The sequence below is a fragment of the Hippocampus zosterae genome, chromosome 4, assembly GCF_025434085.1.
Source record: "Hippocampus zosterae strain Florida chromosome 4, ASM2543408v3, whole genome shotgun sequence".
Taxonomy (NCBI): domain Eukaryota; kingdom Metazoa; phylum Chordata; class Actinopteri; order Syngnathiformes; family Syngnathidae; genus Hippocampus; species Hippocampus zosterae.
This window is the reverse complement of record NC_067454.1, coordinates 5,980,424-6,000,819: the sequence shown is the minus strand read 5'-3', so window position 1 is coordinate 6,000,819 and position 20,396 is coordinate 5,980,424. Positions and strand designations below refer to the sequence as shown.

The following is a 20,396-nucleotide window of genomic DNA, read 5'->3' as shown; positions in this document are numbered from 1 at the left end:
TTCCCATTTGTTTGGTTTATATTTCTGGCCTATAATGCTTTATACACCTGATACAAAAAAACTGTAAATATGACAGCCGCTGCAACGCCAACTAAGCATTTATTTTCGTGCCGTGGGACTACGTATTCTGACTCCTTAATCAAACACTTTTGTGCTCTCACAAAGTTGTCGAGTCATTATGTACAGTAGGTACAACAAATGATGACAAATATGGGACAAGCGAATGCAAAACAGTACGGCGGTAACTGCAGTGACTACTTGCGATACTTGACCATATGTTCTTGCACAATGCAACGCTTAATGAAGTCTGAATTACAGTCACGTGACCACATGGTCATACGGCACATTGTTTATCACCTTGAAATGATGCACGTCAGGACAGTTGGAGATCGAGGACCCGCCTGCGACGTACAGTAAGTGCTCGCTCATATTCTGCACGATCAGTCGTGCAGACAGACAGAGCAGCCTGGGTCAAATGCACAGCCTGGCAGTCAGATAAAAGTTTGCGTGGCGTGCCAATCAGCGAGCAGCAGACTTTTGGTATGCGAGGGGAGTCTTGCGGTCTCAACACGGAGGACCGAGGAGTGAGTGCAGTAAAAGAGATGTAGAGAGGTGGAGGCCAGCAGGCATGACATTGTCTCCATTAAAAACTCATCTCTTATCTCCGGCGCAGATTGGAAATTAGGAGTTTCAGGCACTACTGAACAGATTGCTAACTCGGCGGATTTGTGACTCTGCGCTCCATGCCAGAATGAAAACATATTAGTGGGGAAATAAGATCTGCACAATCACAAAGAATCAGTGATAGCAGAGTCCATTTAGCAAAGTAGTCGCTCAAATTATTCCTGACAGCAGAGAAACAATATTTTTCCTCCGTTTGTTTCGGCCTCAAATTAATATCCGCTCACCACAAATGTCATTACCAGCCGACGACTTGTGAAAGAAGACGCTTGAGTGGAGTGACTATCGATCTGTCTGTGATGACTGCATTTGTACAAATGCATCAGGTGGAGTTGCTCAGAAAAATATGCGGCTGTCATCTTCCATCAGTGGCAAAAAAGGGAGTTGGGGACAACTACAACACAACGATTCAAAAATAAAATAAAATAAAAAGAAATGTGTACTCCAGGCATTTCCGAGGCCCTCTCGTAATTGTTATTTATCACTTTGGGGGTGTGGCTCAACAAGCCCAAAAACTCAATCAATCAACAATAAATAGGCTGGATGCGTCTCAAACAGGAACGCTGGTTGAAAATTAATAGGAAGTCAGACTTTGGGGTTTAAAAGTAGGCATTTAGGGACCAATTTCAGGGACATTTACAGAACATGAAACATAAAAGAACAACACACGGGAACACATAACAAAAAACATCAACAATAATACAATCGCGACAACTATTCCTACGTACACCTTGTGGTATGAAGAGGACATATGAGCTAAGGAATCTTGGCTTTTGGCAGTGCATCTAATTTGTAAATATTGTGCAGCACAAATATTGTGACATTTGAATATGTAAACGGTGTTTTGGGAAAATAAAAATTCATATTTTTCCCAGCTGCAACTTTCATTTCATAAAAATAAGATGAACTGCACATTCTAGATTCCAGCTGCGATATATTGTTTTATTTTAGTTTCATTTTATTGGACAATAGTCCTATTTGCAAGTCACAGACTGAGCTGGTGGTAGATTTTCGTTTGTTTAACCCATCTTTCGGGGAAAAAAAACTGAGAATCAGCTGCCAGCAGTTTGCTGTTTTTCATGGTGAATTTGAAACATCGTTGTTCGTGAAAGCACTTTCATGTTTGTCATTTTGCTCCCTTACTGCATCAAATGTAAACAAAATGTGAATGACACGTGCCTAACCAGAATTATGCTACATCTGAGTGGCAAAACGTTGATGCTCTAATTGCCCCACGGGGATAAATAAAGTTTTCTGAATCTGAATGTTCCAACAAAGAGCATGCAAAGCAGGGATGCTCCAAAGTTGCTTGTCATCAAAGCAGCCAAAGAGGTACATGTTACATTACGCTGATTTCAGGAGTTGAAATTCCTACAGCGTCATGTCGCAAGGACATTTGGGGGGGGTTCTTCTTAAGCAGGGGCTTTGGGTTCTTCGAGGCAAGCTTTTCTTTTAATGTAGCTTAAAAGCAACCCTGCGCACCCAACTAACTCCCGCACCAACTCCATTTTGCAGCCCCGTGATTAGCAGGTCAAAGCCCCAGCAGGCCACTTTGTTAAGCGATTATTAACGGCCGTGAGCTCGTGCCGGAACTCCCAATCTCCCCGCCCCCTCCTCCACAATTTGGTTATTGCAACTGTGTGATGCGCTGAGGGGCTGCTTCTACCACACTTTGTTTTCTTACCACATTTTGGAACTTGAAACCAAGTTTTTAAGCAGAGGCTCAGCTCAATAACTACATCAGTATCGGAACAGAACTGCAGAAAAATGCAATATTGCCAAAACTGCAATCACGCTGTCCAATAAGTGAATGTCAGTAGCCCCTTTCGCATGGGCTGTCAAAGCTGGCTTTTTCTGTGACACTGTTCTGTGTGACAGGTAGCGATAAGGACGGTGGGGGTGATGAAATCAACCAGTAAATTTCTGCCTTCTGAAACGGGAAGTGTCATGAAATACACACAGGGCTTACTTTTCCTGCCCTGATGTGCTGAAAGCAATCATGGCTGTCCCATGAATGTTTTCTTGTCAACATCTCTCTCTCATCAACAGTGAAGGGTTAGATGAAGGGCTCTCTGATGCATTTTGATTAGAAAGGTGGATTTTGATATTTTGCGTTCTGAGTGCGGTATGTCCAGTGACATAATTGGCATGTGTGCCAAAACATCCCGTCAATAGCGCCTATCTGTACAATGCGTTCAGGTGCCATTCACATTATTTGTGAACTTTGTTTTACTTCTCCTCGGGGCTTCGGCGAATATGATAAACCATATTAAGAACTTCTCTTAAAATGCCTAATAGGGCAATGAACCTGAGTGGTTTAGTGTGAAATCAGAGCACTGCTGTAAACTGGAGATAACGATGTCGAGTGCAGAACTCTTGTGCCGGACTTATCTAACTTCCCCTGTGTGCCTTCCCCTGGCCTGCAGAGTGCGACCGCCCGGAACGCTCCAGCAACAGCGAGGCACTTGAAGAGAATACTAAAATTGGCTGTATTGATGCCATTAACTACAGTAATTGGACAACTAACTCGAGGAGAATTGGTTTGCTTCAGTTCTTGAGCAATTCCTTGACCTGAAAAGAGCCTCGCGTGGCACAGCCGCTGTGTTGCAAACCACCCAAGGTTCCTCCATGCAATAAAAGATTTCATTCCTGTAAGGTAATCATTTCATAGCCTCAGCCAGACCCTTTAGGGAAAAGCTAATGACAATGACATTTTTCAAATCGAGTATTCTTTTTCCCTTATGGGATTTGCATTTTTTTTCTTTAAAAGCTCTACTTTGCATCAACTTGGACAGATATGATAGAAATATTAAAAATAATTAGATCGATTGACATTGGCACTATTTCTCGCTGCCGTTGGGTGGCCACCATAGTTCATACCGCATAGTTTCAGACTCCAACTTCAATTAAGATGGATCGTAGCAGACCACAAAATGTTTCATATTGCTCCAAATAAGACTTTCCCCATCTGCATTTGAGTCAAACAACCCCCCCTCAGGCCACTAACTGCTGTTGGTGTTTCGTGGTCACCTTGTGCAACCAGACATGAAGACTTCATTATCAAAATGGCGTTCTTCCAAATGCGAGTCACCCCCTCAACCGTGTCTACAGAAAGCCATCTGCTATGCTATATGATGCTACACTAAGATAAAAACTGTGTCATTTGGAAAACCGCAGAACATTTCTTTACTAAGCCTTTTGTTGAGTAAATAAATATACCCAATAAGACCATGCAATTACAACTTAATATACTGCTCTGGTTACAATATACCGTATCTAACTAGATTTTTATCCATCCATCCATCCATCTTCTACCGCTTATCCGGAGCCGGGTCGCGGCGGCAATAGCTTTAGCAGGGAAGCTCAGACTTTCCTCTCCCTAGCTACTTCTTCCAGCTCTCCCCGGGGGATCCCGAGGCGTTCCCAGGCCAGCTGGGTGACATAGTCTCTCCAGCGTGTCCTGGGTCTTCCTCGGGGTCTCCTCCCGGTGGGACATGCCCGGAACACCTCACCAGGGAGGCGTTCAGGAGGCATCCGAATCAGATGCCCAAGCCACCTCATCTGGCTCCTCTCGATGTGGAGGAGAAGCGGCTCGAGTCTGAGACCCTCCCGGATGACCGAGCTTCTCACCTTATCTCTAAGGGAGAGCCCGGACACCCTGCGGAGAAAACTCATTTCGGCCGCTTGTATCCGGGATGTCGTTCTTTCGGTCACGACCCATAGCTTGTGACCAGAGATGAGGGTTGGAACGTAGATCGACCGGTAAATTGAGAGCTTCGCCCTTTGGCTCAGCTCCTTCTTCACCACGACAGACCGAAACAACGTCCGACTAGATTAAAAAAAAAAAGTACTTGGGTCTAGATTTTAAAAAAATTACATATACGTAGTTGATACAGCAGTTAGTGCTCAACCATCCTGCTCGTAGGAATTACAGAACACAAGGCTTGTGACAGTAAAGTGCGTAGCGATAAAAGGGATTTCTTGTTCACAGCCCGCACACCTGAGACCAGAAGCAGGGCACAAAGCAGATGGTTGTTTACAAAGGCAAAAAGGTTTCTGCGAGGCGAATTCTGATACTTACATACAGCGGAGCTTGCTGGGGAGTGAGTTTCATGTCCCTGGGAACTGAAAAGAAAAGAGACAGAATCGGATGAACATTTGGTTTGGTAGAAAACACTGAACGCCCCTTTCAAATGTCATAATGTATTCATTATGTTTAAAAGGGAGTGAACAAAATGTGAGGCACCATAAAATACTTAGAAGCATAAGAAATCACATTTATGACGTAAATATGGGCGTTAGCCTTAGTTAAGCTAATGCCCATATTTACACAGGATGGTTGGAGGTAACTCCAAAAAGCAGTGCAGAGAATTCAGAGACACTTTTTGCATCCCACTCAAATATTTTGAACCGATAAGCAAGTGAAAAGTGAATCCCTCCTATTCCTAGTTTGTTATTCATGCATTTTGTTGTTTGGTGGAAGCGATCCTCAATTTTGTGCCACTCTGTGAAGATCGTAGCAGCGGCTTTGTCTAAATGCATATGAGGATTTTCATAAGGACGCTCATGCTTATGAATGGTGACTTTCTGGTTAAATGAACCAGAAAGGTGAATACAACTAAAACAAAACAATACCAAGAGCGATATGTGGGCTCATTAGATTGTTACTGCGTATTATCCCGTCTTGGCCTCACGTGGCTAAGCACTTGTAAACTCTTCCCAGCTAGCCAAAAACACCAGTCTGTGTTGGCCTTGGTTACAGGGACAGGGACAGCTGACGGAGCAAAAGTGGGCGGTGAGTGAGGGGGCTTGGCTTCAAAATGAGGCCAAACATTTATTGAGCCGTCACGGCCTTGTGCCACCTTCTATCATCTGTGAGTAAAAATAACGAGAGGAGATCCCCTGTCCCACCGCCATGAAAACCCACTTCTACGGGGCTCTGCGCCAGGAAGATGAGTTAGCTGGATTCACAAGGTATCATTTGATCTCGGAGAGACCCCCTCTAGTTTCTAAAAGGGGTCACGTTCACAAGCCACAGAGTTCTCAATTTTCCTTTGTTGACTGTTCCTTTGCACTCAAACGAGACCTCGCTGAACAGAGTGGTTCCAAAACAGGGGTGCAGGGGGAAGACTACCAAAAACGGGCCTCCAAACCATTTATGTACCAAATATTTTCACGCTTTTGTATCGAATAAATAGTAACACCACCACACCCTACCTCCAATGAGAATTAGATGGATCAGGTAAGGGGATAATCAGTGGTTCTAATAATACTCTGGAGTCTAATCCGCTTGCCTTAAGTGCACTGGAACGCAGAGGTGCTTCTTTGCTGCGTGCATAAGTTTGATAAGACTGTCAGACAATGCAGCCCATGAGGCTTTTTGTTTGTTCCTTGGGAAAAAAATGTAAATTAGACATAAATTATAAATTGGGTGTGATGTATGCCAAAAATCACAGCTGCGTATGGACCTTTGTTTCAGGTACCGTTAAAAGGGGGTAGGGTGGGGCACTGTTTTTGTGTGACAGGAACAGACCCAATGAGAGCACCAAAAAAAACGCAAGCAATAAATACAGTTTCATGAAATGTGAATATGTATACAAATAAATCAATCCATTTTCCGATCCGCTTTATTCTCATAGGGGTCGCGGTGGATGCTGGAGCCTATCTTCGGGCAGTAGGATGGGGGACACCCTGAACTGGTTCCCACTCACACGTCGGGACAATTTAAAGTGTTCAATCAGCTTGCCATGCATGTTTTTGGAGTGTGGGAGGAAACCGGAGTACACGGAGAAAACCCATGCAGGCCCGGGGAGAACCTGAAAACTCCACACAGGAAGGCTGGAGTTGGGATCGAACCCACAACCTCTGCACTGTGAGGTCGACGCGCTAACCACTGGACCACCACATCAATAAAAAAATTAATGAATGTTCATCCAGGTGAATTGTTGCTTAGCACGTCCGTTCTGAGGGTTGGTATTTGAATCTTGGCTACGGCCTTCCTGCATGGAGTTTGCATGTTCTTCCCGTGATTGTGTGCTTTTGTCCAGGTACTCAAACTCCCCCTGGCCCCCACACTCCAAAAACATGCACGCTAGTTTTGGTGAAGACCTAAAATCGTCCACAGGCGTGAATGTGAATGATTGCTCGCATATTGTTATCTGCAACTTACTGCCGACAGCTCCGGGGCCAACCTCTTATTTTCTGAAGCAGATAATGATTTGCCAATGTATCAAACTTCTGCAGTACTGCACCAACTCCTGCTGAGGAGGACCCAATGTCAGATTTTCTTTGCCTTAAGTATCGTGGCTAGTATCGGCGGCCAACATGAGTGCTGATACCTGAAAAAGGTTGGTATCAGCAACAATACCAAGATCTGTCACTCACACATCCCGACAGAAAACGTTTCTAAGCAGAGTAAATCATGAGAATGTAATTTTTTTTAAACTAATAATAGTTTAAAATGAAACACTACTGTATACTGCAAAACACTGCTTTCACTTTCCACTCACTTTTCTTCAGTATCATAAAATACTGTATAAACATTCAGATATCCAAGTAATAAAAAAAAAGTGTCTTTGACGCAAAAATAACTCCATAAATACAATAACTAAACTCAACGAGATTTAAAATGAAATTCAAGATCCATCCATTATCTAAACCAGTTATTCCTCACGAGGGTCGTGTCTGCGCTAGAGCTGATCCCAGCTGGCTCCAGGCATGGATATGGATATGGAGCCAGCTGATCCGTCTTCACTGTTAAATGTATTTGTATATGCAAATATCTACAGCTGAACGGTTAGTTGCTGTAGACTGCTGTGCTACATTATTATGCCGCTCCCCACGTCAAAGCACCGACTCTTTCAGGACATTTGGTAGAGAAAAGGAGATGAGGCGGCACAAAAATATATTCACACTTCCAATCAGAACTCAAATTGGAATAGGGTCTACTTGTTCATACACTTTACCTCACACCACAGGTGAACAGAATGCAAAGGGGGGTGGGGGGTGCAATCGCCATATAATGCCGGTGCATATCAACTGGTGCATGGCCACACGCATGAAAAAGTAATTTCCCATACATTTGTAAAAGCACACTCCCAGTGCGGCACGGGAGAGTCAACCTCCGCCCCCCTCCAACCCCCCTGCAAAAAGGGCAAAGTGACAAAACATTACACAGCCACGGATTATCGAGAAAACTCGTGTCAGTCGAGAGAAAGATGCTGCCAAGTTTTTGCAACCACGGCCAACATTTAGGATAAGTGGGCATTGTGAAGTGCAAGTGCATGGCCCATACGGACCTGCTTCACTGTGCAGGTCCATATGTACTTAGATCGGCATGGCTTAATCGTTGAAACAATATGCCACTACTGGCAGCATCAACAAGGTAGCCTCTGGGGGCCACGGGCAGGCAAGCAGGCAGGGCGGCGCCGGCAGTGAACGTGCCACAACGCGTCGCCTTCCACTAGCCTGGTTGTAGCTTCTTGAAGGGAGCGCAGCGGACTCAGCGCAGCATGGGCAGGAGACGGGAGCTCGAAAAACAGGAGGCCCACCGCCGCAACTTGCCGGGCAGCCGCCTCCATAGCTGCCCAATCATCCATTTAGCAGAGCATAATTTGCAGTGCCGTGATCCCAGTTTACTTTGCAGAACACCCGCACAGCTAATATGGCTTATTTCCCACCTATCCAGAGGGTATATGGCAGGCTGGTAAAATGTTATCTGTGTCAAAGTATTTTCACATTATTACAAGCAGTGAGTACAGATGTCCCAGACAACTTCAACTTGTCACTTGCAGCCGGCGAGAAACCACACGCCTGCGCACGAGTCAGGCAAATGTACCAGTACAGCATCGGTGACTGGTCCCAAAACGCCCAACCTATTTTCTGTAACCTTTTGTTGTTGTTGGTGGAGGGTGGATCTCGAACTAGAACGCAGTGGGTTGATTGGGCAAGAAGTAACTTCTTTTGTGCTTCTACATGTGATTTGAATGAGAAGAAAACAATAAGTGTAATTACCAAAAAAAAAAAACCTGTGCTTCTGGTTTGTAGGTAAGATACAGTGAGTGCACCACCCCGTTCACTGTGGCGATCATTTTCTTTTATTACAACAGTCTCACTGCTATTTGATGTGGCAACTTGACTTTTGATTTAAAAAATTTAAATTCATGTCATGCGCAAGATTTTATACCCATTATTCTTACCAGACATGGAAAAAGACAACAACCTAATATTTCACTGCTTGAAAAAAAGTAGTTATCGCGGTCAGGTGACTGAATTCTATCAACTTAACCGTCTAAGCCATATAATTAACACAAAACCAGGCTAGTAGTCTCCACTTAAAGTCGGTAACAGAAGAAGTATGGGAAACGGCATCCCTCAAGGCCACCCGACACCTGCCTGTTGAGATTAAACCGCCTATTAAGTCAGACTAAAACTGAGGGTGCAGCCAGTCGAAAAGCAGCCAAGTTATGTTTCTATTTGGTCTTGTTTAAATACGCAGTGATCATAAATGAATCAATAAACTGTGTGGAAAAAATGCTGGAGTGACCCTGTTGATGGGTTTGGAACTGCTGTGTTTATCCTGACCAGTGAATAACCATTTTTGGAGGCCCTAACATGGCCACATTCTGGTGAGAATTACATTTATTTTATTTTATTTATTTTAGGAGTCCTGGAAATAACCCTCCGAAATTCACGAAGTAGTGGTCTCTGCAAAGTTGGGGTGGAATCAGCTGCGAACACCAATTTCATAGAGTATAACGAAATTGGGTCGGCCTGTTTATCACAACAGGACGCATGAGAAAGTCTGGGATCCAGACCTGAAATTTAACAACCCTTCTGGGCAAATTCCATGGCTGGTACTCTGACAAAGTTGCAAACCTTCGTCCGAGTCTGCAGGAAGAAAATGCAAATAGAAAAATATTCGGTTCGAGGCTAAAACCATCGCACGGCATCAGAATAGTCAGTCACACAACACAAGAAGGCACGTTCAGTAAGCATTGTGGTTTTTGTTTTTTGCTTTTTTGACCGTTGTTTTAGATTCAGGCCTCCGAGTTTTTCCAAGTTATTGCATAAAAATCGGGTTACATCCCCACATTAGGAATGGAACGCCATCATGAACCGAGGAGCAAAGCTCACAGTTAACCAACTGTTATATTGACAAATACTCCAGAGCAAAAGAGAATTTACCAGACACCTGATCACATTATAGAACACCAGATAAGTCCTGTTGATAGGAACCTGTGATAAGTATCACTGCTACAAAAACAGAACATATTATTTCAGATTTGACAGGAATTTGTTGTAGCCATATTCCCATAAAACGTGGCCAGCTTGAGATAAAGTGGGAAAAAAAATCTACCTGTCTGATTGATGACGTTTCCCTCGTTGAACTAATGATTACAATGCCATTCAGGTGGGTTTGTGGGAGATCCTGGAAAGATTTTTGAATTGCAACCAAAATTAAGATAGACAGATGCATGACCAGTATTTTTTTAATCAATAAATCAATAAATAAAACCAGAAGAAGGCTGCCATTTTATTTTGTTTTGCCATATTGAATTTATTTCTACCAATTCTGAGGATAGAACTTGTCCCAAAGATTTTGTGTGATACTATTTGCTCAACGTTTTGAGGGTAATCACTCCCTCGAATTCCCCAAATTCTGTGGGCTGTGTACTGAGAGAGAAATCTTAAAGGTTAACACAATACAAAATCCTTCCATTTATGGAGTCTGGCTCACAGAGGAAAACATTTACAGCGTGAAGTCTTGACTAGTCACCAGTCCCAAACTGACTCGCAACATGAGCAATGCTGTGTGATAAAAAAAAATGCTGGTGGTGCGTGATTCAGTGCCGTTTGATGTTTAACTTGATGTTTGTTTAACCCCCATTCCTGCGTCCTGCACCAGTTAACCAGTAGCGGCCTTGCGACATACACGGGGCCCAGACCTCCGCGACATGCTGAACCGTCCTGGTGCTTATTTTTAAAGACCCACTATCAGCTCTGTGGCTAAATTAGTTCAAGCGACGTCAGTACCTCTGGGGCCCAACTGCATCCACCACCATTTAGATAGTCACGGCTGTTTGATTTAATCAAACCTGCCCATTGACGTGATCCCCTCCCCTCACTACCGCTGCCCCTGCACAAAAGCGTCCTGTGTGCACACACAAACGACCAGCCGACAACACCGGACAGCGGGATGAAAGGTCGCCTGAGTGTTTGTGGTGACAGTTATTACTTTGGCCTGCTGAAACCAAATACCTGTCAGCCCAGATAGCATTCTCTTATTGTGAGATGGGCACGGAGGGCCGGCCTGTAATCAGGGACCAAGCCTTGATGAACGCTCCTCCCCAAGTTGGATGCCATCGATCTGACCCCCAACCTTTTGTGTCTGCGCCATTCAGCCGCAGAGGCTCTTTGTGGACGTTGCTAAGCAAACAAGAGCCAACGTCACGTTCAGGCATGGTTACATCTTGAGAAAGAATGTGCATGATATTTAGAGCGACATGTAGCTTCCGGTCTCGCTCTGCACAAACCTGCATCATTGTCTCCCTGTCCATAAGTAAGGCAATCTCACCAAACCAAAATGGTCGACTCCCTATAGTTACGCAGCTTAGTGTCCTCCATCTCGCAAGTTTGCATGGTTCAAAAAATTTTGGTTCTGTTCCTGACATGACGTGCTCACGCTGAAACTATTTTCAAAAACTGTAGTTTGGACTTCTAAGTTTCTATACTCCAATAGACCACCGTCATACAAAAGCAACGCACATGTCTGTCTTCGAAAACATCCCATAGGATGCAAATAGAATAATAATAATAATAATAATAATGAATCAATCACCAAGGGACATTTAACGATAATTTGTGAGGGTAATTAAAACGTTGACTATGTCAGGGAGGACACATTCAACAAGGAGTAGCTAGCATTTGCTGCTGGCTAATAGCCAGTGAGGTGTTGACGCAGGAGAAAGCAGAGTAGTAAACAAGGGTTCTTGTTCTCGAACATTCCAGTTTTTGTATATTAAAAACTGTTTTTTTAAAAATGAGGATAAAAAGGGCCAAACTGATGCAATTTTTGATTTTCAGCTAAAATGCTGATTAAGGAAGTGCTAAATAACCTTTAAAGTGGTAGAGTCAGTTCAACGACGGTTGAGTTGTCGCAAAAGAAAGTGGTGGCAAGTCCCATTTGGGAACTAATAGGTTTAGCGCAGCCGATCCCGAGTGACCGGCAACCTGTTCCTGCGGTGGGTCTGATCAGATTAATACCACCCTACAGTAATGACTGGCTGCTCACTGTTGGAGAAAATACAGCTTTGCTTCGCCCCGGTGAGCCTCTCTTCTGGTGTAGTTCCCCAACAGTTTAAACATGCTGTGGTCCAACTCTTGATCAAGAAACCTGGTTTTGATCCAGATGTGCTGTCAAGTTTCAGGCCCATTTCCAAACTGCCTTTCATTTCCAAAATTCTGGAAAAAGTGGTTCACTTGCAGTTGAAACTTTTCTTGGATGAACATAACATCTTGGAGGTCTTCCAGTCGGGTTTTAAGACGATGCATAGCACAGAGTCAGCCCTGTTACACGTTTCTAATGACATCCTCCTGGAAAATGACTCTGGAGACTACGTGTGTCTAGTTTTATTGGACTTAACTGCAGCATTTGATACAGTGGATCACAGTATGTGGTCCCACTGACTCGTTTGCAGCACTTGGTGGGCGTTGGCGGCAGTGCTCTTGAGTGGTTTAGGTCCTATCTAGCTGACAGAACCTTTTGTGTCAGCCTTGGCTTCTCTGAGTCACGCACTGCTCCCCTGTCATGTGGTGTTCCACAGGGCTCAATTCTGGGGCCTCTGCTGTTCTCGCTGTATCTGCTCCCATTGGGTTCCATCTTAAGGAAACATGGTATTCCCTTCCACTGCTATGCAGATGACTGCCAGATCTATGTCCCACTGAGCAAGAAAGACGCCTTCTCATTAAGGCCACTCCTATCCTGTCTGGAAGAAATCAAAACCTAGATGGCACAAAATTTCTTGAAATTCAACGAAAAGAAGACAGAGGTGATATTGTTTGGTCCCAGTGGCCCTTGTACATTCCATCCTGTAGACTTGGGCCCCCTGTCTCCTTATCTTAAGTCAACAGTCTCAAACTTGGGCCTTAAACTGGACAATGATTTCAAACTCGATCGGCAAATTGGTGCTGTTGTTAAATCCAGCTTCTTTCACCTTAGACAGCTGGCTAAAATAAAACCTCTCCTCTCACATGAACACTTTGAGACAGTAATTCATGCCTTTGTCACATCCCGGCTCGATTACGGCAATGCCCTTTACTTTGGAGTCAGCCAGTCCTCCATTAAGCGCCTTCAGCTGGTCCAGAATGCCGCTGCTCGAATACAAAGAATACTCACTTGTATTCTTTGGCATTCGACTCAGCATGACTTAGATTTGTTCTTGGTTTTACTGTTTGGTGCTTTCTACCGCCTTTATTACCGATTTGTCTAACTGTTTATTGTGCATGTTAAATTGCTCCATGTACAGCAGTTTGTATGCAGCGATGGCTGTTTGAAAGTGCTCTATAAATACGGTTTGACTTGACTTGACTTGACCTGACTTTTAATCAACAGTGATAACTAACAGCAAAAAAAAGAGCATTACCACCATGGTTTGTGGTTTGTCTAGTATTTGTGTCAATCACTCAGAACCATGTGTTTGTGTGGCTTGGCTTAACCCCGATGCACCATGACCAAGACCCCAGAGGAAACCCTCTGGGGTCTTGGCCAAAACGGTGACGGGTGACAAATAAGTGTCAAGTCGGTCTGGTTTTCGTCATTGAAAACCGCCCCAAATTCCGACTTCTCGCGTACCACCAGCTCACTTCCTCTATTTAAGACCACGCAACAGTGTTCTCAGGAAACTCTGCCCTAAAGCACACAAGACCTGCTTAAAACAGGAAATGAATGTGTCGACTTAAAGGCCTCTCCTCCTTCTCTGATTCATACGGATGACTAAAATCAGACATAAGAAGCCTGCCTCTGATGGGCCAAGATATCATGGTCAAGATATCGTATTTTTAATGTATGTACGTACGTACGTACGTACGTACGTACTTACGTACTTACGTACTTACGTACTTACTTACTTACTTACTTACTTACTTACTTACTTACTTACTTACTTACTTACTTACTTACTTACTTACTTACTTACTTACTTACTTACTTACTTACTTACTTACTTACTTACTTACTTACTTACTTACTTACTTACTTACTTACTTACTTACTTACTTACTTACTTACTTACTTACTTACTTACTTACTTACTTACTTACTTACTTACTTACTTACTTACTTACTTACTTACTTACTTACTTACTTACTTACTTACTTACTTACTTACTTACTTACTTACTTACTTACTTACTTACTTACTTACTTACTTACTTACTTACTTACTTACTTACTTACTTACTTACTTACTTACTTACTTACTTACTTACTTACTTACTTACTTACTTACTTACTTACTTACTTACTTACTTACTTACTTACTTACTTACTTACTTACTTACTTACTTACTTACTTACTTACTTACTTACTTACTTACTTACTTACTTACTTACTTACTTACTTACTTACTTACTTACTTACTTACTTACTTACTTACTTACTTACTTACTTACTTACTTACTTACTTACTTACTTACTTACTTACTTACTTACTTACTTACTTACTTACTTACTTACTTACTTACTTACTTACTTACTTACTTACTTACTTACTTACTTACTTACTTACTTACTTACTTACTTACTTACTTACTTACTTACTTACTTACTTACTTACTTACTTACTTACTTACTTACTTACTTACTTACTTACTTACTTACTTACTTACTTACTTACTTACTTACTTACTTACTTACTTACTTACTTACTTACTTACTTACTTACTTACTTACTTACTTACTTACTTACTTACTTACTTACTTACTTACTTACTTACTTACTTACTTACTTACTTACTTACTTACTTACTTACTTACTTACTTACTTACTTACTTACTTACTTACTTACTTACTTACTTACTTACTTACTTACTTACTTACTTACTTACTTACTTACTTACTTACTTACTTACTTACTTACTTACTTACTTACTTACTTACTTACTTACTTACTTACTTACTTACTTACTTACTTACTTACTTACTTACTTACTTACTTACTTACTTACTTACTTACTTACTTACTTACTTACTTACTTACTTACTTACTTACTTACTTACTTACTTACTTACTTACTTACTTACTTACTTACTTACTTACTTACTTACTTACTTACTTACTTACTTACTTACTTACTTACTTACTTACTTACTTACTTACTTACTTACTTACTTACTTACTTACTTACTTACTTACTTACTTACTTACTTACTTACTTACTTACTTACTTACTTACTTACTTACTGGGCACTCAACACTGCTGGCTACTCACTCGCACGGACGGGTAAAGTTGCTCTTCTATGTCATGCAACAAGCAGACAGACACAATGTAGTGAAATAAAAACTATGTGAGACGTTATCATTGAGGTCTGTTGGACCAAGAAGTATACAACACAGCCAGCTTCCAATAGCAGCCTAAAAAAAAAGCAATGAGGAAGAAAGGGCGTAGCTGTGAGTTTGATGGATTTGAGGATGAGGAATGATCAAAAAACAAGGTGAGTACATTGTTAAATACTTCAATAAAGTACAACTCAACTCAATTTTGCCCCTGCTGCCTTTTTAAAAACATATACTTGTACAATACAATACATCGTGATTTATATGACACTTAGTGTGCATGCACTCCACAATATATTTTAAGCTAGTATACGTTTTCACATGCCTGCGTCCAATAATACAATAAGTCTTGTGTATGTGTTTAATACAGAAATAGCACCAGTAACAGACACTACACCTTTTAATAAGGTGAGCTGCATGGTTGTGAAAGTCATTTTTCAATCTCACCATAAATTTCTAATTCAAATTTTTGCTCTCTCGTCGACTGGGTTTTTCACTGACTGCTAGCATTGAGCTAACAAATGTGATGTTTCTGTTTCTAAAACAAAGTGCGTGTTGTATTTGAAAACACAATGTTGAGTGTCTAGTTTTATAATAAAGCCCAGCTGGGATGTCAGTGAACAGTTTCTAGCACTCAGTAATGTTTGCTGGAAGCAACACAGGGCCTACAGGGTGCTTTCACAATACAGGAAATTGCACACACACGCTACATCATGTGGCACATTAATCTATTTTCTTTGATTATAATGTTTTTATTGGGGTCCAACAATTTTTTTAAGCCAATGCCGATTCCGACATTGAACAGAATAAAACTGGGATAACTGATTAATTAGTCCGTGTCTGGGGTAGCAGGGACCATTGATGATCCCACGAGCCTTCCGCAGCATTCAGCCAGTGCAGGTGTCTCCGAGGGTGGGTAGTGACCATTCATTTACTCACTCTGCTGCTTTAACCACCTGCGACTGGTAAGTCTTGTACGTCACAGTAGACCAGCTGAACCAACTTATGCAACAGTAGGTCAACAGATTCTCCATGGTGGATGTGAACAAGTTTAGCACCGGGTGTTGGGTTGGCGGGGCTTGATGTAATTTATTGAGAAAGCACAGTCTTTGGCATGCTTCCTTCACCTGATGGTGGATGTTAATGGGCCAGGTGAGGTCTGCCGAGATGTAGACACGCAGGAACTTGAAAAAAGGACCATGTCTCTGAATCAGCTAAGTCTGCCACAAGATTTGGTCGATACAAACGTTTCAGATTCAAACTATGATTATTTATTTTAAGACCATATGTACGCTGGCTTCAACATTGTCAAACTCAAGTCCACTCTATCATTTTATTTAGTCTTCCACTAAAGCAAATACTGTGTGGCTACTTATTGTTTCTTCCCAAATGGGTTCATTATTTTCACTTTGAAAGGAAAAATTGTACTGAGATTGCCATTTTTTACTCACATCAAAGCATTTTTTTGCACCAAATCCCTTAAAATGAACTTAACAATACTTGTATATTTAAAGCCTTGTGTGTCACAATTTTACAAGACTATTGTTTTCACATTCAATTTGTTGATAAAATATGAGTGATGTGCAATTTTGCGTGTACTGTCTGCACATGATGAAGGGATACCGTGATCTAAAGGCTAGTTTCATGTTATTCGACCCTTCAGCAAGTACCAGAGCGAATGCATCATGTCACCTAAGCGGAGACAACTTTACAAGCCGGCCACTAACACGTGTTGTTATGAAACACACGGAGTGTTATCAGTGCACTGTTGCCAGGCGACACCGTTTGGACTATATCCCTTGGAGTATAATCAAGGGCGGTTGCACGCAACTTGCAAGTCCGACATAAAAGTTGATATAGTGGGTGGTGGCTGTGGATGAGACCTTACCCCACGGATTAAGTGGCGGCGCCGTCTGTGGGCGGACGTACCTCTTTCAGGTGGTGGTCATCATAAGTCCATTTGAGAGAGCCGAGCAGGTGTGTTTAGCCTGCAGGTATCCGGGCATGTGAGCTCTCGGCGCGACTAAATATGGCTTTGTGCGAACACAGGCGCTAAGGCTGATCAAAGTGCTGATGTCACCTGCGGGCAGGCGGAGCCAGCGAGCTGCGGGTCGGTTTAAGGCCGACGAGCGGCTCTAAAAGTGCAGCTGCCAGTCCAGGTTCATGAAAGAACACACACTGCGCCTTTGCCAGTCATCAGTGTTACAATGAATACATATAAATAATCAATTTATGCTTGAGCCAAGCATTGGGTAATTGATTGGTCATTCTTGGAGAGTGAGGCACAGGGATGATGTAATAGAAAGGTGACTGTTGTTGTGTCACCGTCTCGGACACTTATCCACAATTAATGGTCTTTTTAGTAGCGCTGGGCGATATGGAAACAAACCTTCTCTCACAATATTGTTGACTTGTGGTTCGTTGTAACGTTTCCAGTTTCGCAGTGTGTGTAGTATTTGCATTCATTTTCTCTCCAGGCACTTATTAAATTGCCTGTTATTTTGCTGATCACGGAGACCTTTGTGAAGTGCGCTCAGACGCCCGAGCACTTTTAAATTCCAGTCTTTCACGATAACAATAGGTTAGTTTAGCAATTAACATGGCTTCTCCGGCCTCCCCTCTGTTAATTACTCTGCGTAATCCCTTCGTGATAAAGATACCTGTAAGAAGTTTGGCTTATTCGCCACCATGAAGGCTGTGACTGCTGAGTTTGTAGCGAAACAGCAATGCGCTTTGCAGGCAGGAATAGCCAGCCGAAGCTCGTTGCCGAACGTGCTAGTGCCAGCTGCGCCTGTGTTTCACCTCGACTTGCTGACTAAAATATAGATTTTTTTTTTCATTTTGCGCCATAGGTTTCTTATGTACGGTGATTATGTATTGTGAGACACTTCCCTATATAGTCGTTCCGTGTGCCACCTTGTGGCAGCGGTGCGGCAAAAGATTGAGAAGTGAAAGCTTTAACCCGACAAATCAAGCTGACTTGCCATATCAATTATATGCAGTTTGGTGAAGATTACAAAAGACACGATAGTAGAAACACGATAACATGTTTTCTGTCGTCTTTGTGAAATGTACATATGCTTCACGTATTAAAATAACCATATTAACAAAAGAGGATTATGTTATACGGGAGACCTTGCACTGTTGACATCATGTTGGAAAAGTACAGAACCAAAGCATCCTGCTTGTGTGTGACGACATTACTCATTTGTGGCGTAAGTGAAATCAATATGTGGAATTGTCAGACAGGTCAACAAACGATGCATAGGTATCGAATTACTGGTAACCGGTTCTGAAAAGAACCAGTTCACCGTTTCCTCTCTCAGATTACTGTATTCTCGTATCTTGCACTATATAGAGTATAACATGCTCAAAGCATAAGACACTATACAAAAAAGAAAACACAATTTTGCCACGGTCGGCTCCAAACCATCATGTCACCAAACCCGTAGTTGCTGGTTAGAGCAGCATGCACAGGAAGTCCGCAAAGTTATTTTCGGGTTGCTCACCTGATTTTCTGAATATAGCGGATAGCATGAGGGTTTATGGGGATGACATCATCATAATTGTAGGTCTGAGTCGAGGTATGTATTGATGTATGTTGTATCGAATTTTGAATGGTACGACCTTAGGCGTATTTTGTCAAATAGTTTGAGGTCACGTCGGGGCATCATTACATTTATATTTTGGATCCTAATGTGGACATTTTTTGATTGAGTATAGAATGTAAAAGGAAATTACAGCAATCCAAAAATGACCGATGCAAATGCGCCCCACTAGCGGATGTGAGCGAGGGAAAGGATGACATCAGAGTGGCATCTGATTGATGGCTGCGAGCCTCGCTTCCAGCAAGTGATGTGGTTCGGTCCAGTTTGGCCAGAATTTTATTGCGTCACCATGGCAAACAGGGTCAAAATATCCAACTTCTCTGCATCCCGCCGCTGCAATATTGGAGGTTTGGTGCTCAGGGCGAAACTGTGCACTGACACGCCGAAAGCGCTGCCCGCCATGTTCCACGTTACAGTGGAATGAACGGAATGTGAAGAAAATTGATAGTTTCATTGTTCGAGTCACTTGAGACATCACATTTAGCAATCGCGCTTGCACTTAATGAGGTTCTCGGCTAGATTGCGTGTTTGCGTGGACTTCAAAATACTTCAAAAATCCAACAATTAGATTTTTGAGCCACCCCAAAGTCACAGCATAACTGAAAGGCTCCCAAAGCTCGCCATACGCTGGCAAATGGAGCGTAATTACAAGGCTGGGGGGCAGCGTGCGTCTCCTCCATCACGGTCAAATTAGGGGGTTGGCGGCGATGAGAAACCGACCCAGGCTTCGGCACTGGGCTACTAGGAACTGCTATGTAGGAATTCACAGGAGACCGACCCGTCCGCAATTATTTCCTGCCATCACATTCCTGTAAATGCATGTTGTTGCTTTAAAAAAAAATGCCCAAGAAAGACGTGCAGATGACTACGGCGCTGGTATCATAGATGTTGTACAAAGTTTAACTGCGGACGGAATCCAAAGTTCAGTGCAGTTTTTTTCTACATATATTTAAGTGACCGATAATAATTTCGAACATCATTCATTCATCTTCCGAACCGCTTTATCCTCACTAGGGTCGCGGGGGGTGCTGGAGCCTATCCCAGCAGTCTTCGGGCAGTAGCCAGGGGACACCCCAAATTGGTTGCCAGCCAATCGCAGGGCACACAGAGATGAACAACCATCCACACTCAGACCTCGGGACAATTTACAGTGATCAAATCAGCCTGCCATGCATGTTTTTGGAATGTGGGAGGAAACCGGAGTACCCGGAGAATACCCACGCAGGCCCAGGGAGAACATGCAAACTCTACACAGGGAGGCCGGAGCTGGAATCGAACCCGGTACCTCTGCACTGTGAAGCCGACGTGCTAACCACTGGACTACCGGGCCGTCGAACATACATTTTTGTAACAAAACATTTGTCACATTTTTGATGATCACTTGGGCTGCTGTTGTTGGTCATTATGATCGTACTTGTAGAGTTTTGTGTTTTTTTGACATGGTAATTGATTTTAAAATTTTCTGAATCATCGAACAATCAAAAAAAAACAAAATGTTTAACGTTCAACATCATATACTGTACCTTTTTTTTCAGGAAAGTGCAACACCG

The 20,396-nt window shown here is 42.6% G+C and overlaps 1 protein-coding gene across 3 annotated transcripts in view; it reads right to left on the bottom strand.

Moving 5' to 3' along the window:
- LOC127599984 (A-kinase anchor protein 13) overlaps positions 1-20,396 on the bottom strand; it is an 87,475-nt gene that overhangs the window by 64,241 nt on the left and 2,838 nt on the right. The window contains exons 2-3 of one of the 3 annotated variants that reach the window (XM_052064270.1): positions 10,942-11,109; positions 4,763-4,806 (exon numbers count right to left, since the gene is read on the bottom strand). In XM_052064270.1, the coding sequence (XP_051920230.1) occupies positions 4,763-4,806; positions 10,942-10,960 (63 nt within the window). In that variant the 5' untranslated portion in view covers positions 10,961-11,109. Of the gene's footprint in view, positions 1-4,762; positions 4,807-10,941; positions 11,110-17,167; positions 17,256-20,396 lie in introns of those variants that run through there. The other 2 variants (XM_052064272.1, XM_052064271.1) reach the window with 2 other exon arrangements.